The sequence below is a fragment of the Ciconia boyciana genome, chromosome 2 (assembly GCF_034638445.1).
Source record: "Ciconia boyciana chromosome 2, ASM3463844v1, whole genome shotgun sequence".
Lineage (NCBI taxonomy): Eukaryota > Metazoa > Chordata > Aves > Ciconiiformes > Ciconiidae > Ciconia > Ciconia boyciana.
The window spans coordinates 68,023,376-68,047,076 of NC_132935.1; the positions used below are offsets into that span (position 1 = coordinate 68,023,376).

Genomic DNA, 23,701 nt, shown 5'->3' on the forward strand with positions numbered 1-23,701 from the left:
ATGTATACATATGTATATGTGTATAATTTTTTTAGATTGGTGAAGTGAAAACATTGTTTTTGGGATGTCTGCAAAACTTGTGTATGTGTTTGCCTCTGTTATAATGTTTCCCTAAATAACGATGAATCCAAATGTACCATGATGTTGAGGCTCTGAGAAAGTTGATACAAAACCAATGGACTGTCTATGTAAAAAATCTGCAGTGATCTGGGCCAGGAGCAGCTTGAGATTGCATTTCCATGGAGAGTTGTCAGTTAGATGCCATGTTCCCAGGACAGGACTGAAGCAAAAGGCAAAGGTGGTCACCCAGCACATCCACAGAGGCTCATGAGCAGAGTAACAGTGTCCACGTGCAAGAAGCCTTCTGGCCTGGTCCAGCAGCAGTGAGTGCTCAATGGACTGTAAGAACAGTGAACTTGGAAAGCTAAAATTCCTAAAACAAGAGAGATGCTAGGAAAGCTCCAAATCTTCCTTACCTGTGGAACTATAAAGCTTCAGCTGCTTTTGTTCTTATGGGTTCTTCTACTTCTAGCAACATTTCCTGATTTTACTGAGCAACAGCTGCTCTTCAGAGTGATCTGGGGTTGGTCTGGGCATTCCATTCAAGAGCAGGGATAACATTAAATGGTGTGAGATTTTTATTGGAGAAGGCATTTTTATGTAAATGCCTTCTTGGATCAGGGCCAGATATACTTGGTGCTTTGCAAAATTGAGTTTGCAATGAATCAATGAGAAACTTATGGCTATGTCAATACTAATAAATTAAACAGTACTAGGGAATTTTTCTAGACATTGGAAAGTGGTCATCTGCATTGTTAAATTGTTAAAATGATCCCTAGTGTGAATTTGGTCTTGGCTAAGCAGCATTTTCTCAGCAATCTCTGGGCACCTTTCAGGAACTAGCTTGATCCAAGGGCCGTTTCCACGAGGCTGTTTGCATGCAGCCGTACTTTTTCAGAGGCTGGGAGAGCTTAATGTGAGCTGTTTTACACTAGTTAACCTCAATGCCAGAGAAAAGTCCTGGGCATGTTTAAATTAACAGTATAGCTGTGGACTGTAATTACGTGTTTATTTGTCCTGGTTTTATGTGGAATGCAAAAAGGTTAAAAGGGGCAGGATAATCTCACCACCTGCTATGAAGTCCTCTCTGAGGGCATCTCGGAAGAAGGCAAAACACATAACAATTTAGTCTGTGGCCCTTTTTGGCACAGGTGCTGTCTCCATACTTGCCCCATGCAGACAGATGCCGAGAGAAGGTCGAGGCACTGGCTGGAGCAGATGTTGAGAGGATTGTCTGTGTGGTTCCCCATAATGCCAATGGCAAGAAAAGCTGAAGCTGCTGCTGTCATGCAAGGCTAGGCATGTTCTTGTGTAGCCCCCCTCTCCAGGACCACAGATAAGAGTGTGGATCTCATGTCTCGAATCCTCATGATTCATTCACATAAAATCCATTTATTCAGGCTTTCACACTGCATCCAGCTGGAACAAATTGTGAATCCTTGCTTTGCTGTATGACTCAGAGGGATGAAATGAAGGGTGTGAATCTTGTTCACATAGCAATGCCACTAAAATTAGAAAGGCCACAGTGGTTCTTTGTGGTTGGGAGACACATTTCCTTCCTGCCTGTAATTGGCTGGAAATCTTAGTATGAAGCTGCTTGCGACTGTAAGAGCCTTCTTGTGCAGAAGATTCTCCTTGGCAGCAGAACTTGCCTCCTGCTCTCATGCCAAAGCTCTGCACAGGAAGCTGCCAGCCAACCTGCCAGTGATGTCAATACAAAAGCAGTGTTTGTACCCATGTAATTTTGAAAAATGGAGTGCGAAAGAAAGACAGGGAGAGAGCAAATAGTGATGATTTCATACAGTAATCTGAAACAAGTAGTCTTTCTGCCTTTGGGAATCACATAGGTTGGTCATCCTGGTATGTTAGCAGTAATTCTTATGCAGCCAACCATTATTCATCACATACGATTAAGCAGCCTACAAATCAAACTAATACCATATGATTACCCTAAAATTGGCTGAAAACTTTGGTTAAATTGTCTGTAAAATAATTTCTTATTATAAGTCATCTCCTAGAGATCCTGTAAAGTCTTGTGTAAATAATTTTGGGGTTTTTTTCATGTTAGAGTACAATACATTTTTTCTTTGTTCATCTGAAATATTTTTTCGTTGTCCCTACATCTTCAAAGCTGGTAGCCTTTTAAGAGCTTTAAGAACTGGGAAGTCTGTTTTATCAGTCTTTTGCACCTTTCTGGGTAGTTTATTGCTGCACGGAGGTCTGTTTTTCATATTTACAAGGCGTCATTGCTCATATGAATTGGGAATTCATATGGCCATCCTTTTCCATTGAGGTTCATGTCCTGCTGTGATAAATGTCAAGGTGAAATATGAATCTACACAGCCAGGTGTAAGTTCTCTGTTGTTCCAGCTGTTCTGCCTAAGCTGTTCTTCCCAACTCTCCAAGGATTTTGTTCCCTGTGTAACCTCACTATTTGTCAGCTGGGGGTGAAACAATGTCATAACTTTGTTTTACTCCCATCTTCAGCCCTGACAGAGCTTAAGGATAAGAGGATGCTCTGCACTGGGGAAGGAGGGGTGGGGGTAAGGTAGGAGAGAGGGGGCTGGTGCAGGGCTTTTTCTGGATTTCAGTAAGAAAGGCCCGACAACAGATGGCTTAATAAGGTAACTGCTTTAATAAGACAGAATAATAAGAGGAGTTTATAATAGCTTGAATGATCAAAAGAGAGAGTTTTCTCTCCATGGACAGGATCTACTCTGCACAGCATGCCATGGGAAAATCTATCCAGGCTCTATCCGATGCTGCATGAATGTGGGGTGCCCAGCATCTGAAGGGATGTAAGATTTACTCGCTATCTGTCTTCCTCTTCTTATTATGGATCTTTTAAAAGCAGTTATCTTATTAAGCCATTTGTTGTCGGGCCTTTCTTATTAAGATCCAGAAAGAGCCCTGCACTCTCTCTCTCTCTCTCTCTCTCTCACCAGGGGAGAGGTACTCTTTGACAAACAGTGGAGTAAAAATATTTCAGCATCCTTACATGATGGAAATTTTATGACCAGCCATTTTGTTGGCTTATCTCCATTATAAAATAATTGTTTATCTCTAGGATCTGTCAACAGACACAGTGGCTACAATAAATGATTTTTTTGCTGACAGTGCTATTCTCTAGATGTGTAACTCGTAAAGCAGTACTACTTTGTTGATTAGTACATATATGCTTCTCTAATTCCCTGCTTACAGACCTGTCTTTTGAAATCCACCAGATTTCATGCTTCATTTTTTATCATGCCTAGATCTCAAAATATGATCTTGGCTCCTCTCTGTTTGTTTGTTTGTTTTTTGGGGTTTTTTCCCCTATGCAAAGCAAGAAGAATTTGCTGATTTTAGCATATTTTGATAAGAATTAAATCTATATTTTTAGTCAAGATCTAATGTAAAAACCCAACCCATGGTTATACCGTTTACTAAGTCATCCCAGAGATTCCTTGTACTGTGTTACTCTTCTGGTGTGATGTGAGTGTCAAGTTTCATATTTGTAATAAAACAGTTCTTACAGATTCTTGGTTTCCATCTTCATAACTCTTATAGCAGAAAAAATAGAAATAAGATACATGATATTTAAACAAGTGTTTTAAATATTCAGAGTAAATGGAAGCAACTTTTATCTGTAAGTGTGAATTTCATACGAACTTTGTCAGTCTCTAATCCTTTGCAAACATATATTTGGAAACACATTCTGAATTCACAGAATATTTTTTTTCCCCTGTTAGGAATATACAAGTTAAGAGGCCACATTTAAATGACTGGCAACTCATCATTCAAATTTATATAGAGATGTGAGAAAAGTCTCTAGAGTTCTAGTTTCCAGAGGAGCAAAAAATGCATTTGTTATATTTTTATTGTAGAAGTAATTGATGGGAAAAGAGAGGAGAAGAGTAGCTTCCATTATCGTTATTATTATTTTATAATCCATGAGGATAATCTTAATTTTCTTTTGCACTGAGAATATATTACAGAAAACATCATATGGGTTGCCTCATATATCTAGTATACAGCTAGTTCAAGTGTATTGTGATTTTGAATCATTGATCGTTGTGTGATCAGCAGATCATTCTGAAAATATTATTAAAACATTTTAAGATTGCATTGAATAACTTTAATATTATGCTTGTGTTCCAGTTTTAGGTTGAAAAGTAAAAAAGGAAAAAAACTGCTGACATCTTAAACATGTATTATTTTAAAAAGTACCAAATATAGTACAATATGTGCTGTTAAATGAATGTCATTTGCTCTTGCCAAATAATAGGTATTAACTACTCTTTACTTTTAAATGTTTGTAGGCAAATTTAGCCTTGCAAGAGGGAAGACTTGCAGCTGCCCAAATGGAACTGAATAATGCGCAAATTCAGCTGGATGAGAAGCAAATGGAACTGGATCAAGTACAAGCCATGTATGATACTGCTATGAAAGAGAAGCAGGACTTACTTGATGATGCTGAGGCATGCAGAAGGAAGATGAACAATGCCACAGCTCTGATTGAAGGATTAGGTGGAGAAAAGGTACTAGCGCATATGAGTAGGTTTCCAGCACAAAGTAGGTGCTCAGTTTTGAGAATACTCCATAATGATCATTAGTAGTGCTCAAGAAGTTCAAGGCAGGGTGACATCTCGGTATCATATGACACTCTATTTTAGTTATATATATGTTTTTTGCTTGAACTTAATGTATATAACGAAGTAAAACAATTTATTGTGTTAACTTAATTCTTCTGTATGAAGATTTATGTCATATCATACGGCTCATATTGGGATAAAGTTCAGATTTAAAGCCAAGGAGCCAAATTCCTTTTAGCTTTAGTAAGAAGAGGAATTAGGCTTAACCTAAATAACTGCCCTAAAATATTTATAAGGATTACTCTCTTTTTCTCACCAAGTATACAAGAACAGGAGTTTGAAGCTTGACTAATTTCCTGAATTATATTTGAAGTTCAGATTTCTACTGGAGCCTTTTACAGAATTATGGGCTCATCATTATCCTCCGCACTGAGCTTGAAATTAAACTTTCCTATGCAGATTTTTCTGGCTTCAGCCTGAAAGGTTTCCGGAGGAAGCAGAATACTCTTTTTTCTCATCTGATTATTTGCTTTGATAATTCCTTGGTTGATTTCACACACAGCCAAATTTGATGAGAGCTTTGACTTCAACCATTACATCCTTTGAGGCCAGGACTTCAGCATTTGTTTGCATAGCTGTACTTCAAAATATATCGGTCAAAAATGTTTGATGCTTTATCATATTTTTCACTGAATTTCTAAATTTAAGAGCAACACCAAAATATGAAGTTACAGTGCCTTATTGTGGGTTTTCTGAAGCCTTGTGCTATGAGGTCTTGTACAAGCTGTTATTCCTTTTGAAAATTCAGAAAAAACCTAGAAGACTATATATGGCACTTGGAGCCTTGGGCAAAACTGACACCGGGTTAAATGTGTATTTTCTAAATTTAAAACACGTAGGTCCTGACCAAGATTGCATGCAGAGTGATTGGAAGGGAACAGAAATCTGGAGGGAAAGGAATAAGTAAAACTCAAAAAATAATATTCAGAAAATCACAGAATCATGGAATAATTGAGATTGGAAGGGACCTCTGGAGATCATCTAGCCCAGCCCCCCCACTTAAAGCAAGGTCAAATAGAGCAGGTTGCTCAGGGCATTGTCCAGCTGGGGTTTGAATATCTCCAAAGATGGAGACTCCACAACCTCTCTGGGCAACATATTCCAGTCCTTGACCAGTCTCACTGTAAAAAAAATTTTTTGTGTGTTTAATTGGAATTTCTTGTATTTCAATTTGTGCCCATTGCCCCTTGTCCTTTCACTGGGTACCACTGAAAAGAGTCTGGCACCATCATCTTTACACCCTCCTGTCAGGTATTTGTACACATTGATAAAATTCCCCCTGAGCTGTCTGTTCTCAAGGCTAAACAATCTCAATTCTCTCAGCCAAGGCTGCCCCCGACCTTTACATTCATGACCAGTTATTTCTTGTTTGCAAGTCTGAGGGTTCAGCAAACCGCCTTTGCTCGTTAGATCCTCAGTTACCTCTGCTAAGAATTTTTTGTCAGTGCACTCCTTAAAACCTCCTGGATTGCTTGCGTCTTACTGTGTTGTCCCTCCAGAAGATATCAGAGTGGTTAAAGTCCCCCATGTAGACCAGGGCCTGTGAATGCAAGGTTTCTTCCCATTGTCTGAAAAATACCTCATCTACTTCTTCCTGATCACATTGTCTGTAACAGACACACACAACATCACCCATGTTGGTCTGCCCTTTAATCCTAACTGGTAAACTCTCAACTGGCTCATTGTCCATCCCAGAGTCTCAGATGCAGAGCTCCATGCATTCCAGCTGCTCTCTCAGATAAAACAAAACTCCCCTCCTCACCTTCCCAGCCTGTCCTTCCTAACAAGCCTGTATACACCTGTTGCAGCACCCCAGTTGTGGAAGCCTTCCCACCATGTCCCCACGATCCCCATCAGGACTCTGCAACCACATGCAGACCTCTAATTCCTCATTTATTCTCCATGCTGTGCACATTAGTGTACAAGCACTTCAGAGAGGTGTCCAGCTGTGCTAATTTCCCAGAAACAGTATGAAAGCTATCCCCATCGTTCTGTCTGGTAGGCGCTTCTTTGTTTATGTGGATATGCTTGGGGTGGTCCTCCATTAGCCCTGTTTTATTGATTACAAGGTCCCTGCTGTTTATATCACCCCACATATTTTGTTTGCCAACCCAGTCCTCCACTTCCTCACATGATTGTTGGTCATCCTCTCCCTCCCAGTTTGTTCCTCCTTTAAAGCACTTCTTAACAGTTTGGCCAGCTTGTTGGCAAAGATGCTTTTTATCCACTTGGTTAGGTGGTTACCATCTCTTCCAAGCAAACTTCTGCTTCTGAAAAGAATGATTTAAAGCCAAACATACTCTTCCTTTGAAAAACAATTATTTACCAGAAAGACATAAATTTTCAAGTTAGATCTTCATGCTAGTTTTGTGCCTGCTTAATCTAACTCCTTTATATTTTACATACAGCTTCGTTGGACAGCAAGCAGCAAAAACTTTCAAAATCAAATTATTAATTTAGTGGGGAATGTTCTTCTGGCCACTGGATTTCTCTCTTACTCTGGACCTTTCAATCAGGAGTACAGGAATTTGCTCCTCCAACTGTGGAAGAAAGAGATGGACAACAGCAAGATTCCATACAGTAATGTAAGTGTTCATGCTCTGTCCTGACTCTACTCTTTGCCTTGCAGAGAAATAATGTTCTGAGCATTCCGTTCTGGAAAAGTACATAATTGAAAGATTATTTACAGGCTGTCACATTCCATCAAATTTTTAATAAATAAAAAATATGAACAGTTGACAACTGAGCTTAAAAAATGTGTTTTAAGATCCTCTTTATACTGTCATGTGTTGCAAGATTGTTATATAGGCCATCGCTCTGGCAAATCTGAGAGATGGTGTCTGAGGTTAGCTGCCCTGGAATAATATGGGAAACGAAGTAAAATTTACCAGCTTAGAATAGATTTACCTTATCATAAGCGGTTCTATCAGGTAGTCACAGTTTCCCCCCATAGTTGGTGTTTTTTTGCAAATACCATCTTGTGTCCATAACTTCAGTCATAAAGTCAAGCAAATCAGCCACATTGAGCATTTACTGGAAGTCAAAAATATGTATATTGAAGAAAACACCAGTTATAACTGTCTCCCTCAATATTTTAAGTTATCCCCTTACAAGGAATAACTTGTGAATATGTGGTTGAGAATACCACCCCACTACTGGTATTGCTGTGCCCCTATATTTTTCCAGGCAGTCTTTGAAGCAGCAGCTCCCAAGTTAGGCCCACAGGATGGTGCAGAGGTGGGGAGACTGGTCTGTGGCTTCTGGGTTGGGTGGGAGTTATGCCCCAACCAACTTCCAGGGACCCAGCAAGATTTGCCCTGTTTCCACTTTGACCACCTAAAGTCTCATGTGCTGCCACTAAAAATCTACTCTCTCTCTAGATATCCACTTTTCACTCTGAACTGTAAATCTAGACTATGAAGGGTGAATTTGAATGAAAGGTTTTTCATATATTTTGTATTTCTGACATATTACATCATAAATTCTTTAAGCTACTGTTCTTAATATATTAAATTTTGAACACAACAAACTAGTCTAGGAATAAAAATTTCCATTATTTTCATTTAGGATCACTTAAGTACAACATTTTAATAATCTAGATTTGCTAGAAAATATCTGTAAAATGAAACTAAACAGTTTTTCCTTTTTAAAGCTTCACACTTTTATTCTTAGTGTAGATTGATTAATTCTTAATTGACATAAAAATACTCTTACACCCAGTTATACAAAAGACCATTACACATTTTGAACCAGGAAATATAACCTCTGCACCTCCATGTATTATCAATTAATACCCTCCTGTCATACCCTCTGCTGTGTACCCACACCATTTAATTTAGTTTAATTTGAAGTGTCTTGTTGAAATTATTAAGTTAAGCAAAACGTGGATTTTGTAAAACTTGGTTTACACCACTTCAGCTTGCTCCAGTCTAAGCTCTTAAATCCATGTACATTTGTCACCAGTCAGGCTGTTCTCAGTGAGTCTGACATTACAGCTTCTCAATTGGCCTAAGTCTGTGCGCGCAGAGGTGGCCTAAAATGCAGCGGAGCTACGGTCCCATCATGCAGCTTCAGTTCCCTGCCACATCATATACTGCCTTTATTAAAGTGAGCAACCTGCATGCTGGGACTATGATACAGGGCAGGTTCCTTTACATGAATCTTGTTCTTTCCTTTAACCACTATGTGCCTCAGGAGTGCCGGACCTGGCAGCTGTTCTGGTGCATAGGCTTTGCTCATGGCCAGCAGCAGCCTTATTCCTATTCCGTGACTTTTAGGAGGTCGGCCTAATATTCTTCCTTGCACTTGGAAGACATATTCATGCTAAAGGCAGAATTTAGGCCATAATAATCAAAACTGTCTTTCTGAGTAATCTGTCCATGTTGCCTTCCCCTTGGTTTTGTGAATACCTGCATACATTTTCTCCAGCAGTGAAGAAACTGGAGAAATAGTTCAGGGAGTCTCTCTTATTCTCAGTACAGGAGTGGAGGCATTAAGTCCAAATGGCTCCTGTCCTCAGTGTCAAAGCTTTTGACAGAGCAGGTGCTGCTGGAAAGTGCTGGGAGCAAGTGAGCAACCTGTGTACAGCTGTGGCTGTACCATTGTGAAACAGTTGAAGATAGGTTAGTATCCCTGCTACATCTTCTTTTCAGGTTCTTGGGGGATTTGACACTTAAAACCTATATTAGGGAGACCTCTTTGCCATGAGAGATTTGTCATGCTGTTCATCTCATAGAAGATACTTGTGAATCTTTTTTTTTTTTACGTTAGTTGGTACATAATACTTCTCGTAACAGTGATTAACCATGACCTGACAGAGTGACCCTCACAGCCCAGCCCAATTTATGCTATGACTTACAAAGATGAAGGACTCTGACTTGCCCAGCAAAGCTGTTTGAAAGCTCCTCATGATAAGTAATATGTAAGGCCAAGATGGATTTATTAATAAAGTACCAGTAGCAGTGCAGCCTCAGGAAAGATTCTTTACCAGTGTGCTATGGGAGTTATCTTACATACATTCATCCCAGGGAGGCTCTTTCCCAAATTCAGTGTACAAAATGTTCTTAAAAGCTACTTACCTTGGGGAATATCTGTCAAGATTCTTACTGTTTAAGGATAAGAACTTGGATGTATAATGTTCTTAGAAAGCAAGACATAAAGAACTAAAATTCTGCCTCTGTGAAGATGTTCTGACCACATTACTACTCAGCTTCATCCTTCAAAATGTGAGGAATACTTTTTGATAGTTTTTGTGTTGCCTTTTTTTTTAAATATGGACAGGTTAGGCACAGAATGCCATAATTAATGAGTTTCAAACCATAATTACCATTCTGTTTAGATAGTTGCCATTAAAGACAGGATTATGATTTCAATGATAGTGTATGGAAGAGAGTTTTAATTTTTTCCAGTGGATTAAGTACTCACAAAAGGCAGCATATGGACTTCTCTTGGTACTTCACACAACAGGAAAGAAAGCAGCTTTGCAGTTCAAGCAAAAGGCTTGACATCTGCCTTACTTTGTCACAGACTAACTGGCTGTGGGTGTATGAGTCATTTAGGCATAATAATTTAAAGAGAGCTGTTTAAAATTAGCTATCTATCTGTGTAGTTAGGCACTTAAATTAGCTAAGTTTCAGAGTTGCACAGTGACTGATACTTCCTGCTGCAGTAAGAAAAAACTCAAAGGTGTTTAGACCCTATTCATCTGCTTAAGGAGCTAAATATGGTTTTAGGTTCCAATTGCTGAAAATTTTGGCTATTAAATGCTTTACTGTCCTTTTCACAAATGGAAATTGGATTCTTAAAGTTTCTTTGTCTTCTGAGAATAGTTTGTGTTGCTTCATTCAGATTCTTCAATAATCAGAGTAGTAAAAAAATCAAAAGGGTAAAAAAGCTTTTGAGTCTTGCAACTACTGGTATCACTAACTCTCATGATTGTATCACAAGTCTCACAGTATTTGAAATTTTGCTTTAGGCTTCAGATGCTGAATTATGTGATTTTTGCAGGAGTCGCAGGCTTTTTCTTTCTTTTTAAACATGTTTTTTGTAGGGAAAGCTTACAAATAGGAATTCTTGAGTGAAAAATGTAAGGAGCAAATAAAAAAAACCCCTTCATTTTTATTCTTTTTAAACTCACATCATTATTAAGCTACTTTTCTAAGTTGGAGAGCTTAGTTTGTGATTTTAAGCACTGTTTTCTTCACATAACACATTCTTGGGAGGCCAGTCACTGTTCATAGTGAATAAAATAAAGTAGATTAGTTGATGCGTGCAAATCAAACTTTAGGAGAATATATGAGCTGGGAAGAGTTCTGACCATAGCAACAATAACTTTCCATGATATTTCATGGTTATTGATCCATACCACATCTCCTCTTTCTTCTCTGAGTCTCTCACAAGCCATCCTGTATTCATATACATACTTGGAGGGCACTTTACAACTTTACAGCAGGAGGAAGCTCTTGTGACCAAGACAAGACTTCCTCTTGAGCTAGCAAGGAGAGAGTTTGCCAATACCAAAATCAGGTTATCATTAGATATTGAACTGGCTTCAAAGTTTCTCTGACACTCTTTGATGGACATCAAAGCCTCAACAGAATTCACTTTCTTTACTGCCCAACTTCAGTGATTTAGGCACTGAACTTTAAAGAAAGGAAACAATAAACAATAACTACCAAATACATTCTATCATGCATTATGGTCAGAATAAGGGGAAAAATCTTCCATCAAACATTTTAGTATAACTCCTCTAACTGGTACTAATTTTGTAATTACATATTTTCTATTAGGACCTGAACCTTACTGGTATGCTTGTTGACAATGCTACAGTGGGTGAATGGAACCTCCAGGGTCTTCCGAACGATGACCTTTCAATTCAGAATGGCATAATTGTCACAAAAGCATCTAGATATCCTTTGCTGATTGATCCACAAGGTCAAGGAAAGATCTGGATTAAAAATAAGGAAAAGGATAATGGACTCCAGGTAAATAGTTCATTTAATATTTTTTATGTGTGTGTCATTTCACATCATCGTTAGCAATGTGAACTATTTTTTCTGTCATCATACTTTGGCCATGTGTAATTTAAAAATTATGTTTATTGTATACAGTTAGACAGAAATTAAAACAAGAATGACACAAAATCTGTGACCTATCTGTATCAGGGTGATATAGCTTCTACTGCTTTGTCATCTCCCAGAAAGACAGTTTCAAGAGCAAATTGGAATTATATGTTATGCCATATGTATTTTTATGATGAATCTTTTAATTACTTGTCATAAAGAGAAACAGAAATGTAGAGGGAAGTAACTAACTTGCAAAATTAAGAGCAGACAGGATCAGGCAGTTGCTACTGCATGGCAATAACATTTTAGGGTAAGCATTTTAAGAGGAAATTAGGGAAAAGAAAAAGAGAGGAATTAGAAAAAGAATGGTGGCCTGAGGCAGAATGGAAATCTAGTGATCTTTGAGGCATAACAAACACAAAGCTCAAATTTAGGCTACATCTTGATGATTAAATGCATGTGATAAAAATATTTATTGCTTAATTTATCCACCCTTCTCACTTTCTATCTAGCAGTGCATTCTGTTTGGGATCTGGGTCTTCTATTTGATTCAAAACTTTCTTTTTTTTGCCTTCTAATCAGCCTACCCTCCATGCTTTGTTAAACCAATAAAGATAAGATGGGTTATGGTGAAGATCTAAACACATGATATATTTTCAGGCCACATCGAGCATGATACTAAAGAGTTAGTTGTTAATAAATCAAGTCTATCCTACAACTGTAGATTATCACATGAATACCATGGTATACTATCTTCACTCAAAATGAGAGTGATAGATAAGAAAGAGAAACTGAGAATGAAGGATGGTGACATCCAGAAAGCTGATGACCTCATGGTGATGTTATTAACTAAATCCTTAACCTTCTGGACCTTGACCTAGGTCTATTTCCTAGCACTGTTAAGAAAGGCCCAACATTCAATCCCACACCAAATCCAGTTTCTGGTAAGTTGAATGTGCTCAAAAAATGGTGTAGAAACACAGCTAGAAATGGGAAGTGTTGACTGAGAAGAGACAGAAAAATAATGTAAAACATTCAAAGATCTTGGAAAAATGGAGGCCTTTATTAAAAATATGATGAAAAGCTCTCCTAAAACATGAGCTGTATTCACAGAATAATTTAGGCATTTTGTGACTGTGTGAAATCTACTTGCAGTAGATAACATGGCTTCCTCTAAATTACATCAGACCTTACTTTGGCCCCCAGATGTTGGATCAAGAAACGCTAGTGTGAGTAACCAACAGGAGACAATAGAGAGAAGGATGTAGCTCATATTCCACCCTCTTTGAGACTTGCATCTCCTACTCAGGTTTCAGAGAGCTGCCAAGCTGAGCTCAGGAGTGGCAACACTGAATCTCCTTCACTTAGGGACCAATGCTGACTCTTTCTGCCATGCTATAGCCTTTCCCCCAATAATTTTAAAGTGTCCTCCAAGCTGCAACTTCAGTTCCCTCCCTTAATTGGCACCGAGTCTGTATTGCCTCCCCTCCAGGTGGCTGCTCTTGCCATGTGCCGGTGTGCAGCCTGCAGAAGGGGACTGTGAACACACAGGTTCCATTCCCTGGTCCAGTAATTGCATAAGGATCTTATCTCATATACTCACCAAAGCAGGGACTGGGAGATATAGATTAAAATACTGTTTCCTCTTTCCCCACTATTCATACACTCTAAGTGAAGATGACATTTGACTGATGAGCCAGAGAAAAATGTCTACCAGGCTTGCCTTGTGGTCAGTATGTGTGAATATCCAGCCTATGAAATTTGTGAATCCTGATGGGGCTTAACTACTGAGCTGCTGAGTACTCTCAAAACTTACATGGCTTTGAATACACACAGATGCAGCCTCTAAATGCAGAGGAAGCTTTCCTGATGAAAATTCAGTCAGTTATGGGCTTTTAGACATCTTGGCTCAGGTGTCAGCTGTGTTAGAAAAATCTGAGTTCTCCCCCTGTAAAATCCAGGAGGAACAGAGTTATGTCAAGACTCTAAATACCCAAGTCTTTAGATTATGCCTTTACATCTGGGATATTGTAATTTGCTATGGTCTTGTTAGGGTTATGTTGTTGGTCACTGAGACACTAACTTCATCCCTCAGTTTCATGTGGACTAAAAATATAGGCAACATTCTGTTTTGTGATGGATACACATATGCTTACATTATAACAAAGCTAAAAGTGCAGAGCGGTGGAACATAGTACTCATTTTTAAATAAGATACTGTTTTAAGACTGTCTAATATGCCTCTATATATTTTAATTATACCTTTTTCAAAGAACACTCCCTGCAAGACAAGGATTTATTTTAAAAACATGTCTATCCTAGGGTTTTTTTCTAGTAAAAAAACCACCCCAAAACCATGGCTTAACAGATACCTGCAAAGGCTATTCAATTATCATCTCAAAGGCTTATGTTAAATCTATTAAACTGAAATACGTGAAAAGGAGTCTATGTGATTTTTAGCAATTTTAAGACTATATTGTGAAATGGGAACTGAATTGGAAATTCAGTATCTGATGTGAGACCAGGCCTCCTATGTAACACTGGTTCCCTCTCTGAACCCTATAAATATTTCCCTACTTCACATTAGTGTTCTGAGCATAAATGCATTAATATTTAAAAGTTATGAAGATACTACAGTGATTAGATAGATATGTAGATAAGTAAATAAATAGATAACAATAAAGAAGTGTGATCTCCTATTCTGTTAAGCTTAAATCAAAACTTCCATTAATCTCAGCAGCAGTGAGTGTTGGTCCCTAAAATGTAATCATTTGTGCAGATATCCCAGGATGAATATAATTTTTGAAAGTTGCAATAGGTTTTATACTGTTTTCTATGTGCTTGCAAATGCATGCTATATTGTGAACCAATCTACCTAGGTTACAGCTATGAACCACAAGTTCTTCAGAAGTCATATAGAAGACTGCCTGTCCCTTGGCCGACCTTTGTTAATTGAAGATGTTGGAGAGGAACTTGATCCTGCTCTAGATAACATCTTGGAAAAAAATTTCATAAAATCTGGTTCAGCACACAAAGTAAGATGAATTGTGAACATGAAATTAAAAAACAATAGGACAGATGCTGGGTATCTGGTAGTCTGGATACTGCCGAGATTCACACCTTTGCAACACTTAGAAAGATGAGTAGTGAACTCATGGGGTTGGATTTTTTTTACCCCTTAAGCAGAAAGTTTAAAAAATGTAAATGAAAATGTAAAAAAAGAGTTAATCTATTTTTCACTGGATAAAATAACTGTTTTTCTGAATTCAGCTTTTGAAAATTGAGTAATATGTTTTATTTTCAGGTGAAAGTAGGTGACAAGGAGGTAGATCTGATGACGGGGTTTACCCTTTATATGACAACAAAATTGGCTAATCCTGCCTATACTCCGGAAATCAGTGCAAGAACGACTGTGATTGACTTTACCGTTACTATGAAAGGGCTGGAAGATCAGCTCCTTGGCCGTGTCATCCTCACAGAAAAACAGGTATCTAGTAGCTTGCCATATTTGTGTAGAGGGAAGGCATGTTCAATATCTGCACCATGAGTGGATGTATTTAATGTCTCGGTTGAAATAAAATGCAAGAACAAAAATGTGACTGAGAGTTTAGGGGTTTGTGCATTTGCTGAAAGACAATGTGGAGCTGGTTTTTAATTGAATGGAGAGACCTAAACATTTATTTTAAGATCTGGCCTTGGAAAGAGAAGAAAGAAAATTATTCATTAAAAATACATCACAGGCATATACATGACATGCATAAAGCATCTTTATTCCTTCATATATAGCAAAGGCTCCTTGTTCAGTCAGAAACCTCTTTTATTTCTTAATTCCTTTTTAAACTTAATTTGAATTAAATGAAAAAATGCTTATGAACTCGAACTACTTTTGCCAGCCAGGCTCTAGTGTGCAAGGAGATATGAGATTTTTAAGGAGCCCTGAACACTGATTTGACTCTGCTCTTACTAAAATTTCCATTGATTATGTGGAAGCAAATATAAGGATGAAAATCCTCTCTCAGGTGTTTTTCAGGAGTTTTATTTCATAATATCAGATCTGAGACATCATCCACAATAATTTAATTCCTACATCGTTCCTATTTCTTTTTGTGTGATCTACTTTAACAGCTTGGTTATCTAAAAACTTAGGAGTCAATTCATCATAGGCACTGGGGACAAAGGTGTTTTTTTTACTGTGGCAGTCATACCAATAAATACATTAATGTTATGGTCCAGTTACACTAAAATTAAATATTTGCTTCCTTTCTCATTAAAGTGAAAGCACAGAAGTTGTATTTCACATCAAATTGAATGACTTATTTATTTCAAATGGAACATTTCATAATTGTGTCTTTGTGAGAAAAATAACAAAGATTAAGGTGTGGATTAGCAGAGCTGCTGCTTTCAGTAAGTAACTCAGGTAGGCTTGCTCATGTGAGAGCAGTTCCCCACCTAGGGGAATTTATTCCTCCTTCGACTTCCCAAAGCATGTTCTAACAAGTGTGCTTTAGTGGTGCTGTCACTTTCTCCGGCCAACACCTTTCCACTTTGCTCAAATGAGCATTTGCTGAAGTAAGGACTGGAATCTAAGTGCCCTTCCTTCAGTCTGACAGTCACAACCAGAGGCTAGAAAGTTATTGTTATGCCCAAACTTCCTGTGAATTGTTCCATGAAAAATGGAAAAACTACAACAGCAGGTACTGAGGAAAACCTATCCATTAGCAGGGTGAGACAAATGCTAGGGATGCAAAACTTTTGATCTTTACTCCAGTAGATGTATGTTTTTGTAAGCAAAATTGAACAGCATCAGCAGGAGTGGCTGGGACTATTCTGACTGAGTAACTTACCTCTGATGGGAGGCAGAGGTTTAAATCAAGAGAGAAGTGAAATTGGTTTCTCATGAACTACATATAAAACTCATCTCCCCACATGCAGATACCCTCACTCTGTGGGTTTTTTCCTGGAAAAAAACTGTTAGAGAATTCATATTGAATGTATGTAGCAACACCTAGACTGCATTTTGGTCAAAAATATAGTCACTGAAAAATATTCATCCAGTGCTGTGTATCAGCTGAAGAGAGCTGCAAGGGTAGCTGGTTAGTATCAGCACTACTTGCTGCACAGGGACATGGTTGCAGGTGATCAACATTTATTAAACTTCTTCCCTTTAGCACATATGAAGAAATCATGGTTGTTCTCTCTCTTCTGTCTCAGTAAGAGATGAATGCCCTGGTGTAGATAGCCAGAGCCAATGGTGCTCTGATAAATTTAGTTCAAAGAAAAGACAGAGCATGAACAGAGAATCTGAAGAACAGGTTTTCTATTACAAACAAGAAGACAAATTTATGATCACTGAGCTAAAGTAATATATTAAAAGAAACAAGACATTCTTTAAGATTGCTATAGTGATCAATGAAATATATGATCAAAGAAGTGTTTATTCTTCTCAGCTTTAAAGGTTGCTCCTGTAACTATATGAAAAAAAAAAATTATCAGCATCTTTTTGTACTTTGATAATGAAGTTGCTGCCACTATTTGTGTTTAGAACAGCTATTTTTTATATTACAAATGCAGTCGTGAAATCCTCTTGCAAACAAAAACCTGGCATCTGTTATATTTGCTAATTTTCTGAAAGATACTCTTTACAGACTTACAAATAGAATGGGTGAGGTGCCTGTTCTTAAACTCAGCGTGTCCTTAGGTAGAATTTAAGCACGTACTTAAATGCATGTTTGAGTATTCTGTAGAACTACTCCTTTTGTGTAATTCCAATCTTTTTTGCATTAATGGTAAAGAAAGAGGAGAAAATGCAGAAAATTTGAAGCTGAATGACTGATGCTTAAGTCATTCTCCTCTTTTGGGATGCGGTTTTTTGTAGCTTCCACAAAGCTACATTCTGTAGCCCTAGAATATATTACAAACAGGTTTCGAAATAAGAAGGTTGTGAGAGTAAAGAAATTCATCACTTCTTTGAAATACAGGAGAGCCTCTCCTGTACTGCATAACTCTGTACATCTCCTTTTTCTCTAACTTGGCATGTTGACAAGAATGAAAATAAACTGAAGCCATAGGTGTAGGTAGACTGGTAATATTAACTACCCTTTTCTTACAGGAAGGTTGACTTGATTGATTAAATAAAGGTAGCCAGCAAGGGTATCCCTGAGCTGTGTTGGACTGTGCAGTATAGATGCCTCATTTCACTTGACATTGTGTTGACTTGTCTGTCATTGTTCCCTTGCCTTTGTCTGTCTTGTAGAAATAGCATAAAAATTCCATATGACGTAGATAATAATTGTAACATTTCCTATTTTATAAGCAGTAGAGGAGTGTATCTTGCAAAGTCACGGAGTCATATAAATTAGAAATGGAAAAGGTAATCCAGTCAACTTCCCTAACAATGTAAAATCCATCCACACAATGCATCTTTCAGTCCTTTGTCTGATTTAATTTCAAGTATGTAATGTAATGTGGCTTTTATCACTTCCCATTGGAAACTAGCTTTAGTGCTTTGTGCATCTTACTATGAGGAAGCTTTTCCTGGTAATTCTGATGTGTTTTCACTCCTCAGTGTGCTGAATTAATCAAATAAATGCAGTATACATATAAATTACTTTAGTATATAATATTTCGGTATTTTATAGAAAAAGCAGCAAAGCCTCCAATCCATCATGCATGAAATCACATGTTTTCTGTGTTGTTATAAGGAATCTTTCTTTGAATTAATCTTAAATATTCTAAGGAAAAATTCTGAATACAGGAACTGGAGGCAGAAAGAGTCAAACTGATGGAAGAAGTGACATGTAACAAGAGGAAAATGCAGGAGCTTGAGGATAATCTACTCTTCCGTCTAACCAGTACAGAGGGCTCTTTGGTTGAAGATGAGTCTCTGATAGAAGTCCTAAGAATCAGTAAAACAACAGCAGAAGAGGTGAATTTTGAATGCATTGCAGATACATTTTGTAATTGCAATTTAAATATTATTGGTGGACAGATTTTTTTTCTGGTTTTGTTTTTTCCATTCAGAGCCACTATATAACATCTGACTTCTTAACAAATAAATAGTAGAAACACTATCATTTTTCCTTCATAAAATGTTGCAAAATTAAACTATTACCTGGATACTGCTTTATATTCCAGACATACTTTGCAGGTATAAGTTTGAATCAAATCCCATCGTGCTTGGTGTTTGAACACATGAAGACACAACGTCTGTGTGGAAACACTGACAGAGGGAAGCAAAGCTTGACTAAAAATACCATTGTGATCTTAATCAAGACGTTTTCTTTTTGCTTGGGCAGTATAAATCACAAGTGACATCACTTAATCTTCATGGTCTTTTCCATTAATTTTAAGGTCAGTGAAAAATTAAACATAGCAGCGGAGACAGAAGTGAAAATCAATACTGCACGTGAAGAGTATCGGCCCGTTGCTGGTCGTGGTAGCATCCTTTATTTCCTAATTGTGGAAATGAGCTTGGTTAATGTCATGTACCAAACATCCTTACGGCAGTTCCTTGGCATTTTTGACCTATCAGTGGAAAGATCTCGGAAATCTCAGATCACAGCAAAAAGGGTACTATATGTGATCGAGCATCTCACCTATGAAGTCTTCAAGTGCACAGTTCGAGGGCTGTATGAAAATCACAGATTCCTGTTTACATTGCTTCTGGCACTGAAGATTGACTTACAGGCCAAGAAAATTTCACACACTGAGTTTGAGACACTGATCAAAGGTAATTTCTCTCAAAATGTTCCTGTTTACATATGTCTGTGAACTGCCAAATTCAGATTTTGCAGTGCTTGCACTAGCAGTATGCTGTATCCAGTGGATCTAATGTTTTTTAACTGGTGAATGAAAGCATATATAGCCCAAGAAGGAATTAAGAGACAAATTTTCCAAAATAAGAGCAATATAGATTATTTATTATCAAAATAATGCTTAGATGAAGATATTTAACTGATTTACATTGCAAAACAGAAAACAAAAGTCCATTACTTTGTAAGAGTCCCTATAGTTTTCTCCTGTGTGCCTCTTTTTTGAGTTGCCACATACCTTTGTCTGTGAGCTTGAAGACAGTCAGCAAAATCTCTTTTGATGGGTGGTGAGCAAGCATGTGAATGCATAAGGACTCTGTACCACAATTAAGTGGAAATCTGTTACATGTTGTAAAACATCATTATATTGCATTGCATTATACCACCACTGCATGTCACTACTCGCACACAATGACAAAGAAAAATTTTAGTAAAGTTTATAAAATTTTATGGGGGTGGACCCCACTGCCTCCAAGATATGATAAGTACAATCAAGTACTGAGATAAAATAAGTACAGTCAGGTACTTGCCATCCAAATATCTCAATTTGCTTTGCAAACACCGATTTAATGTTCAGCTGTGACTTAGCTGTGTTGGAGGTGCAAATGGACATGACACTGGAGTGGTGGTTGAGCTAAGAGGCTGCTGAAGTTGCACAGTCCTGGAAATGAATGCCCCCTGTACTCTCTTATTCTGTAGGTGAAGGGAGATTGGACTAACCATAGGTCCTTTCCTTTCTACATCTGGTATGAAGACTTGGGTTTGAGTATTCTTTTAGGTAGGCAAGTTTTATTCCAGCTCTACAGATGGAGAAAAAGCAGCACAAAAATTACTGGGATATCAGCTTTGGGAGGCACTGAGACCACTTCCTCAATAGGTCTTTGTTAAATGACCCTTCTGTGCAAATTCTAGGTCTCCGTGCCCTGGTTTACAAAGATTTTTACTCCCTAAATTATATAAATAAATATTTTCTATTACTTGTCATTTTTCTGTTTAACAATGGTTGTTTTCCTCTATAATGCTTTTCACTTTGCAGGAGGTGCGAGTTTGGATCTGAATTCTGTTGAACCAAAACCAAAAAAGTGGATCCTTGACACGACATGGCTCAATCTTGTGCAGTTATCTAGCTTGTACCCTTTTAATCAACTTCTGGTGCAAGTTGTTAGGAATGAGAAGTCTTGGAAAGCTTGGTTTGATGAAGAAGCACCTGAAAAAGCTGTTATTCCTGATGGGTATGACAGCTTACTGGATCAATTCCGTAAACTGCTCCTTGTCCGTAGCTGGTGCCCTGATCATACCGTTGCCCAAGTAAGATATGCTTTTGTACAATGGTTATACTATGTGGCATCTCCTGTAGAACTGCTAGTTCCAAACTTATGTTCTCTGAATTTGTTTTTATCATAATATTTGTTGCAGAGTGAGCTATTTTGAAAATCAGATATTGAAATCCTTATAATAAATATATGTGAAAGAAATATTAATTTATTTAATTGCAATGAATTAAAAAAGAGCATTGCAAAACATGACATTGTGTTGGAGCTGTAAGAATACCATTCTTTTTATGTGGCACTTCTAAAGTGGAGTCATGAAACTTGTAAAGCAGTTGCATTCTTCCAGTGAATCAAAAGATACATCCCTATTTTTTCACAGAAGAAGTGGAAAGAGAACAGTTCACTTTGATGACAGGTGCACTAAAATAGCAGATAAACTGTTTACTTACCCTCCATGCTGAGGAAGTAATCATTAAGACTGTCTCATGGCAGATACCATAAAAGAACCTGCAATAGACTAGCAGTTTCTCCACAGTCTGTGACATTTGGATTTTTCTTCTCTATGTAGGTCTAAAAGACATGTATGAGCCTATGAGTATCCTCTTTTCACTTTTTTCTGTCTTTAGTTACACTGGAAAGTAGCACTTCTCACTTCCTGCATATCTCAACTTTACATGTTACATGTTGTGATAGCATCTGTGTTTTATTTAGGTGACACCATTTTTTCATGGACCTCTTTTTCAACAAGACCCCCTCCATACTTTTTCCTTTTCTTCCCTTCAGCTGGTAATTAAGAGAGAAGTATGGGAGCTCCATCTGTCACAATTTAAACAGACCAAAATAATAAAGCTGCTACTGCTCATTTATCAATATACTTACTGTCTTGCACAACCATCTTTGAGAAAGAATGTCTCTGAACAGTGATTTCAAAAACTATAATTATTTTAATTTTTGAGGAAAGAGGGGATCTTTTTTGTTATTATCTTCTTTATCTCTTCTTTCCCTACTGTTTCCCCAAGTGTTACAAAATGTTACCTCTCTTCACTAGGGCAGAAGTTACACTTAATAGTGGATGATTGAGTTATTTTTTTGTGGAATTGGCATCTTCCTCAGTCCACCTTGTTCCTGGGTGTTTCTCTCCATAATACATGCCTCAGAATCTGTGCTAGTAGTTTACACAGCTGGAAAATCATGTCAGTCAAAAAAGCGTTTTATACACCAGGATAGCTTTAGAAATCCTTTTAGAAAATGTTTGTGAAAAGAGGACGATAGAGGCATAGGGAAGGTTTGACCTTTAAGGATAAAGTCTGAGCTGTGTTTATGTTTTGTAGAAATAGACACTCAGCGTAAGAGACTTGAATTGGATAACCACTGGACAGGAGAATTTGTTTGAAGTTCCAACAAATATATGGAAGATTGTAACTGGGTCAGACGAAAGATCTGTCTAATCTGCTATGCTGTAGAGACAGTGTCAACAATACATGCTTAGAGGAGCTAAGAATGGGGCTCGTACAGAGAAACTCTTTTGTTTGGCTATCCACCAAGCTTTAGCAGTCAGTAATTTAGGGGCAATATCTGGGCTGTCCTCAGAGCCGACAGTAGATCTATTCTGCATGGATTTCTTTAGTCCTTTTTAAAAAAAACATTTAGCAACAATTTTCACAGGATGGCTGTTGGGTGAGCAGAATTCTTTCTCTTCTTTGTTTGAAGTTTGCTATCTGAGAATTTCAATGGTTGCCTCCTGTGGACTGTAACTTTTGTTACACCAAAGTTGAAAACGAAAGTTTAGAAAGTTGTTGCCTTCCAATGTAGGTATTGGTAAATTCCACATCAGTGATTAATGCTAAATAAAAAAAATAAAAGGTATATATTTCTGGTAACTTGTTTTTTTTTTTAGGCTCGACACTACATTGCAGAATCTCTTGGAGGGAAATATGCGGAAGGATTTATTCTTGAAATGGAAGCAATGTGGGCAGAAAGCGACTGTCGAACGCCTTTGACGTGCTTTTTATCAATGGGGTCTGACCCCACTGAAAATATAGAACGTCTTGCAAAATCAAAGGTATCCTTCTAAACTGAGTTTGCTAGAGCTGATAAAGACATTTAAAACTATCCTTTGAACTAGAAATGGTATTTCCACATTTTATAGAAGTCTGAATGATGATATTTATATTCATAGCCGTGTTCTCTGGAAGTTAATTTTGGACCAGTAGCCAAAATGCATTTACTGAGGAAATGGAAATGTTACATTCTTGGTTTTTCCAGTTGTTTGATTCCAATGAGCCCTCTGTCTTTATCCAGCGGACTGGGTAATGATAGTCCATTACTTAGTGAAACTACTTAGCTATAAGAACAGAGCAATACTTGGGGTTTACACTGTGTCACATTCACTGTAGGAGCTGACAGTAATGACAATTACAGGAAGATACAGAAAAAAGTCATAAATATGGTGACAAGAGAAATTAATTTGGAGACCCTACCATTCAATCAGTTCACTTGATGGAGACGTTCAACATTTCTTACAGCACAGCATCATTTTAAGGCACTCTGTGCTTTATGTTTTATGGTTCACAATGTAGATGCAAGTATAATTTTCCCAAGAAGTTATTCACAGTAGTTCTCCATAAATTTTCCTCCCTGTTAGAATGCATCTTCATTTAGAGGTGCAGGATTTTGCAAGACTTACTTGCAAAAGTGAGGAGCACCCACAAATCTCTTTAGCTTATTAATTAGAAAGTTAGATGCTCGTTCTCTTTTACAATCAGGACTCTCTTATTTTATTTGTCTGACACTGATAAAGGGTGCTTAAATTTAGGATCTAACTTTCACTTGTGTGTTTAAACTTAGGAATCTTAAGTCTGA

At 37.6% G+C, this 23,701-nt stretch overlaps 1 protein-coding gene across 1 annotated transcript in view; it reads left to right on the forward strand.

The window, feature by feature from the left end:
• Positions 1–23,701, forward strand: part of LOC140647833 (dynein axonemal heavy chain 5-like) — a 173,624-nt gene that overhangs the window by 107,152 nt on the left and 42,771 nt on the right. The window contains exons 61-69 of the mRNA XM_072852925.1: positions 4,362–4,580; positions 7,103–7,279; positions 11,483–11,677; positions 14,637–14,792; positions 15,062–15,244; positions 18,512–18,682; positions 19,108–19,486; positions 20,605–20,876; positions 22,737–22,901. Of these exons, the coding sequence (XP_072709026.1) occupies positions 4,362–4,580; positions 7,103–7,279; positions 11,483–11,677; positions 14,637–14,792; positions 15,062–15,244; positions 18,512–18,682; positions 19,108–19,486; positions 20,605–20,876; positions 22,737–22,901 (1,917 nt within the window). The remainder of the gene's footprint in view (positions 1–4,361; positions 4,581–7,102; positions 7,280–11,482; positions 11,678–14,636; positions 14,793–15,061; positions 15,245–18,511; positions 18,683–19,107; positions 19,487–20,604; positions 20,877–22,736; positions 22,902–23,701) is intronic.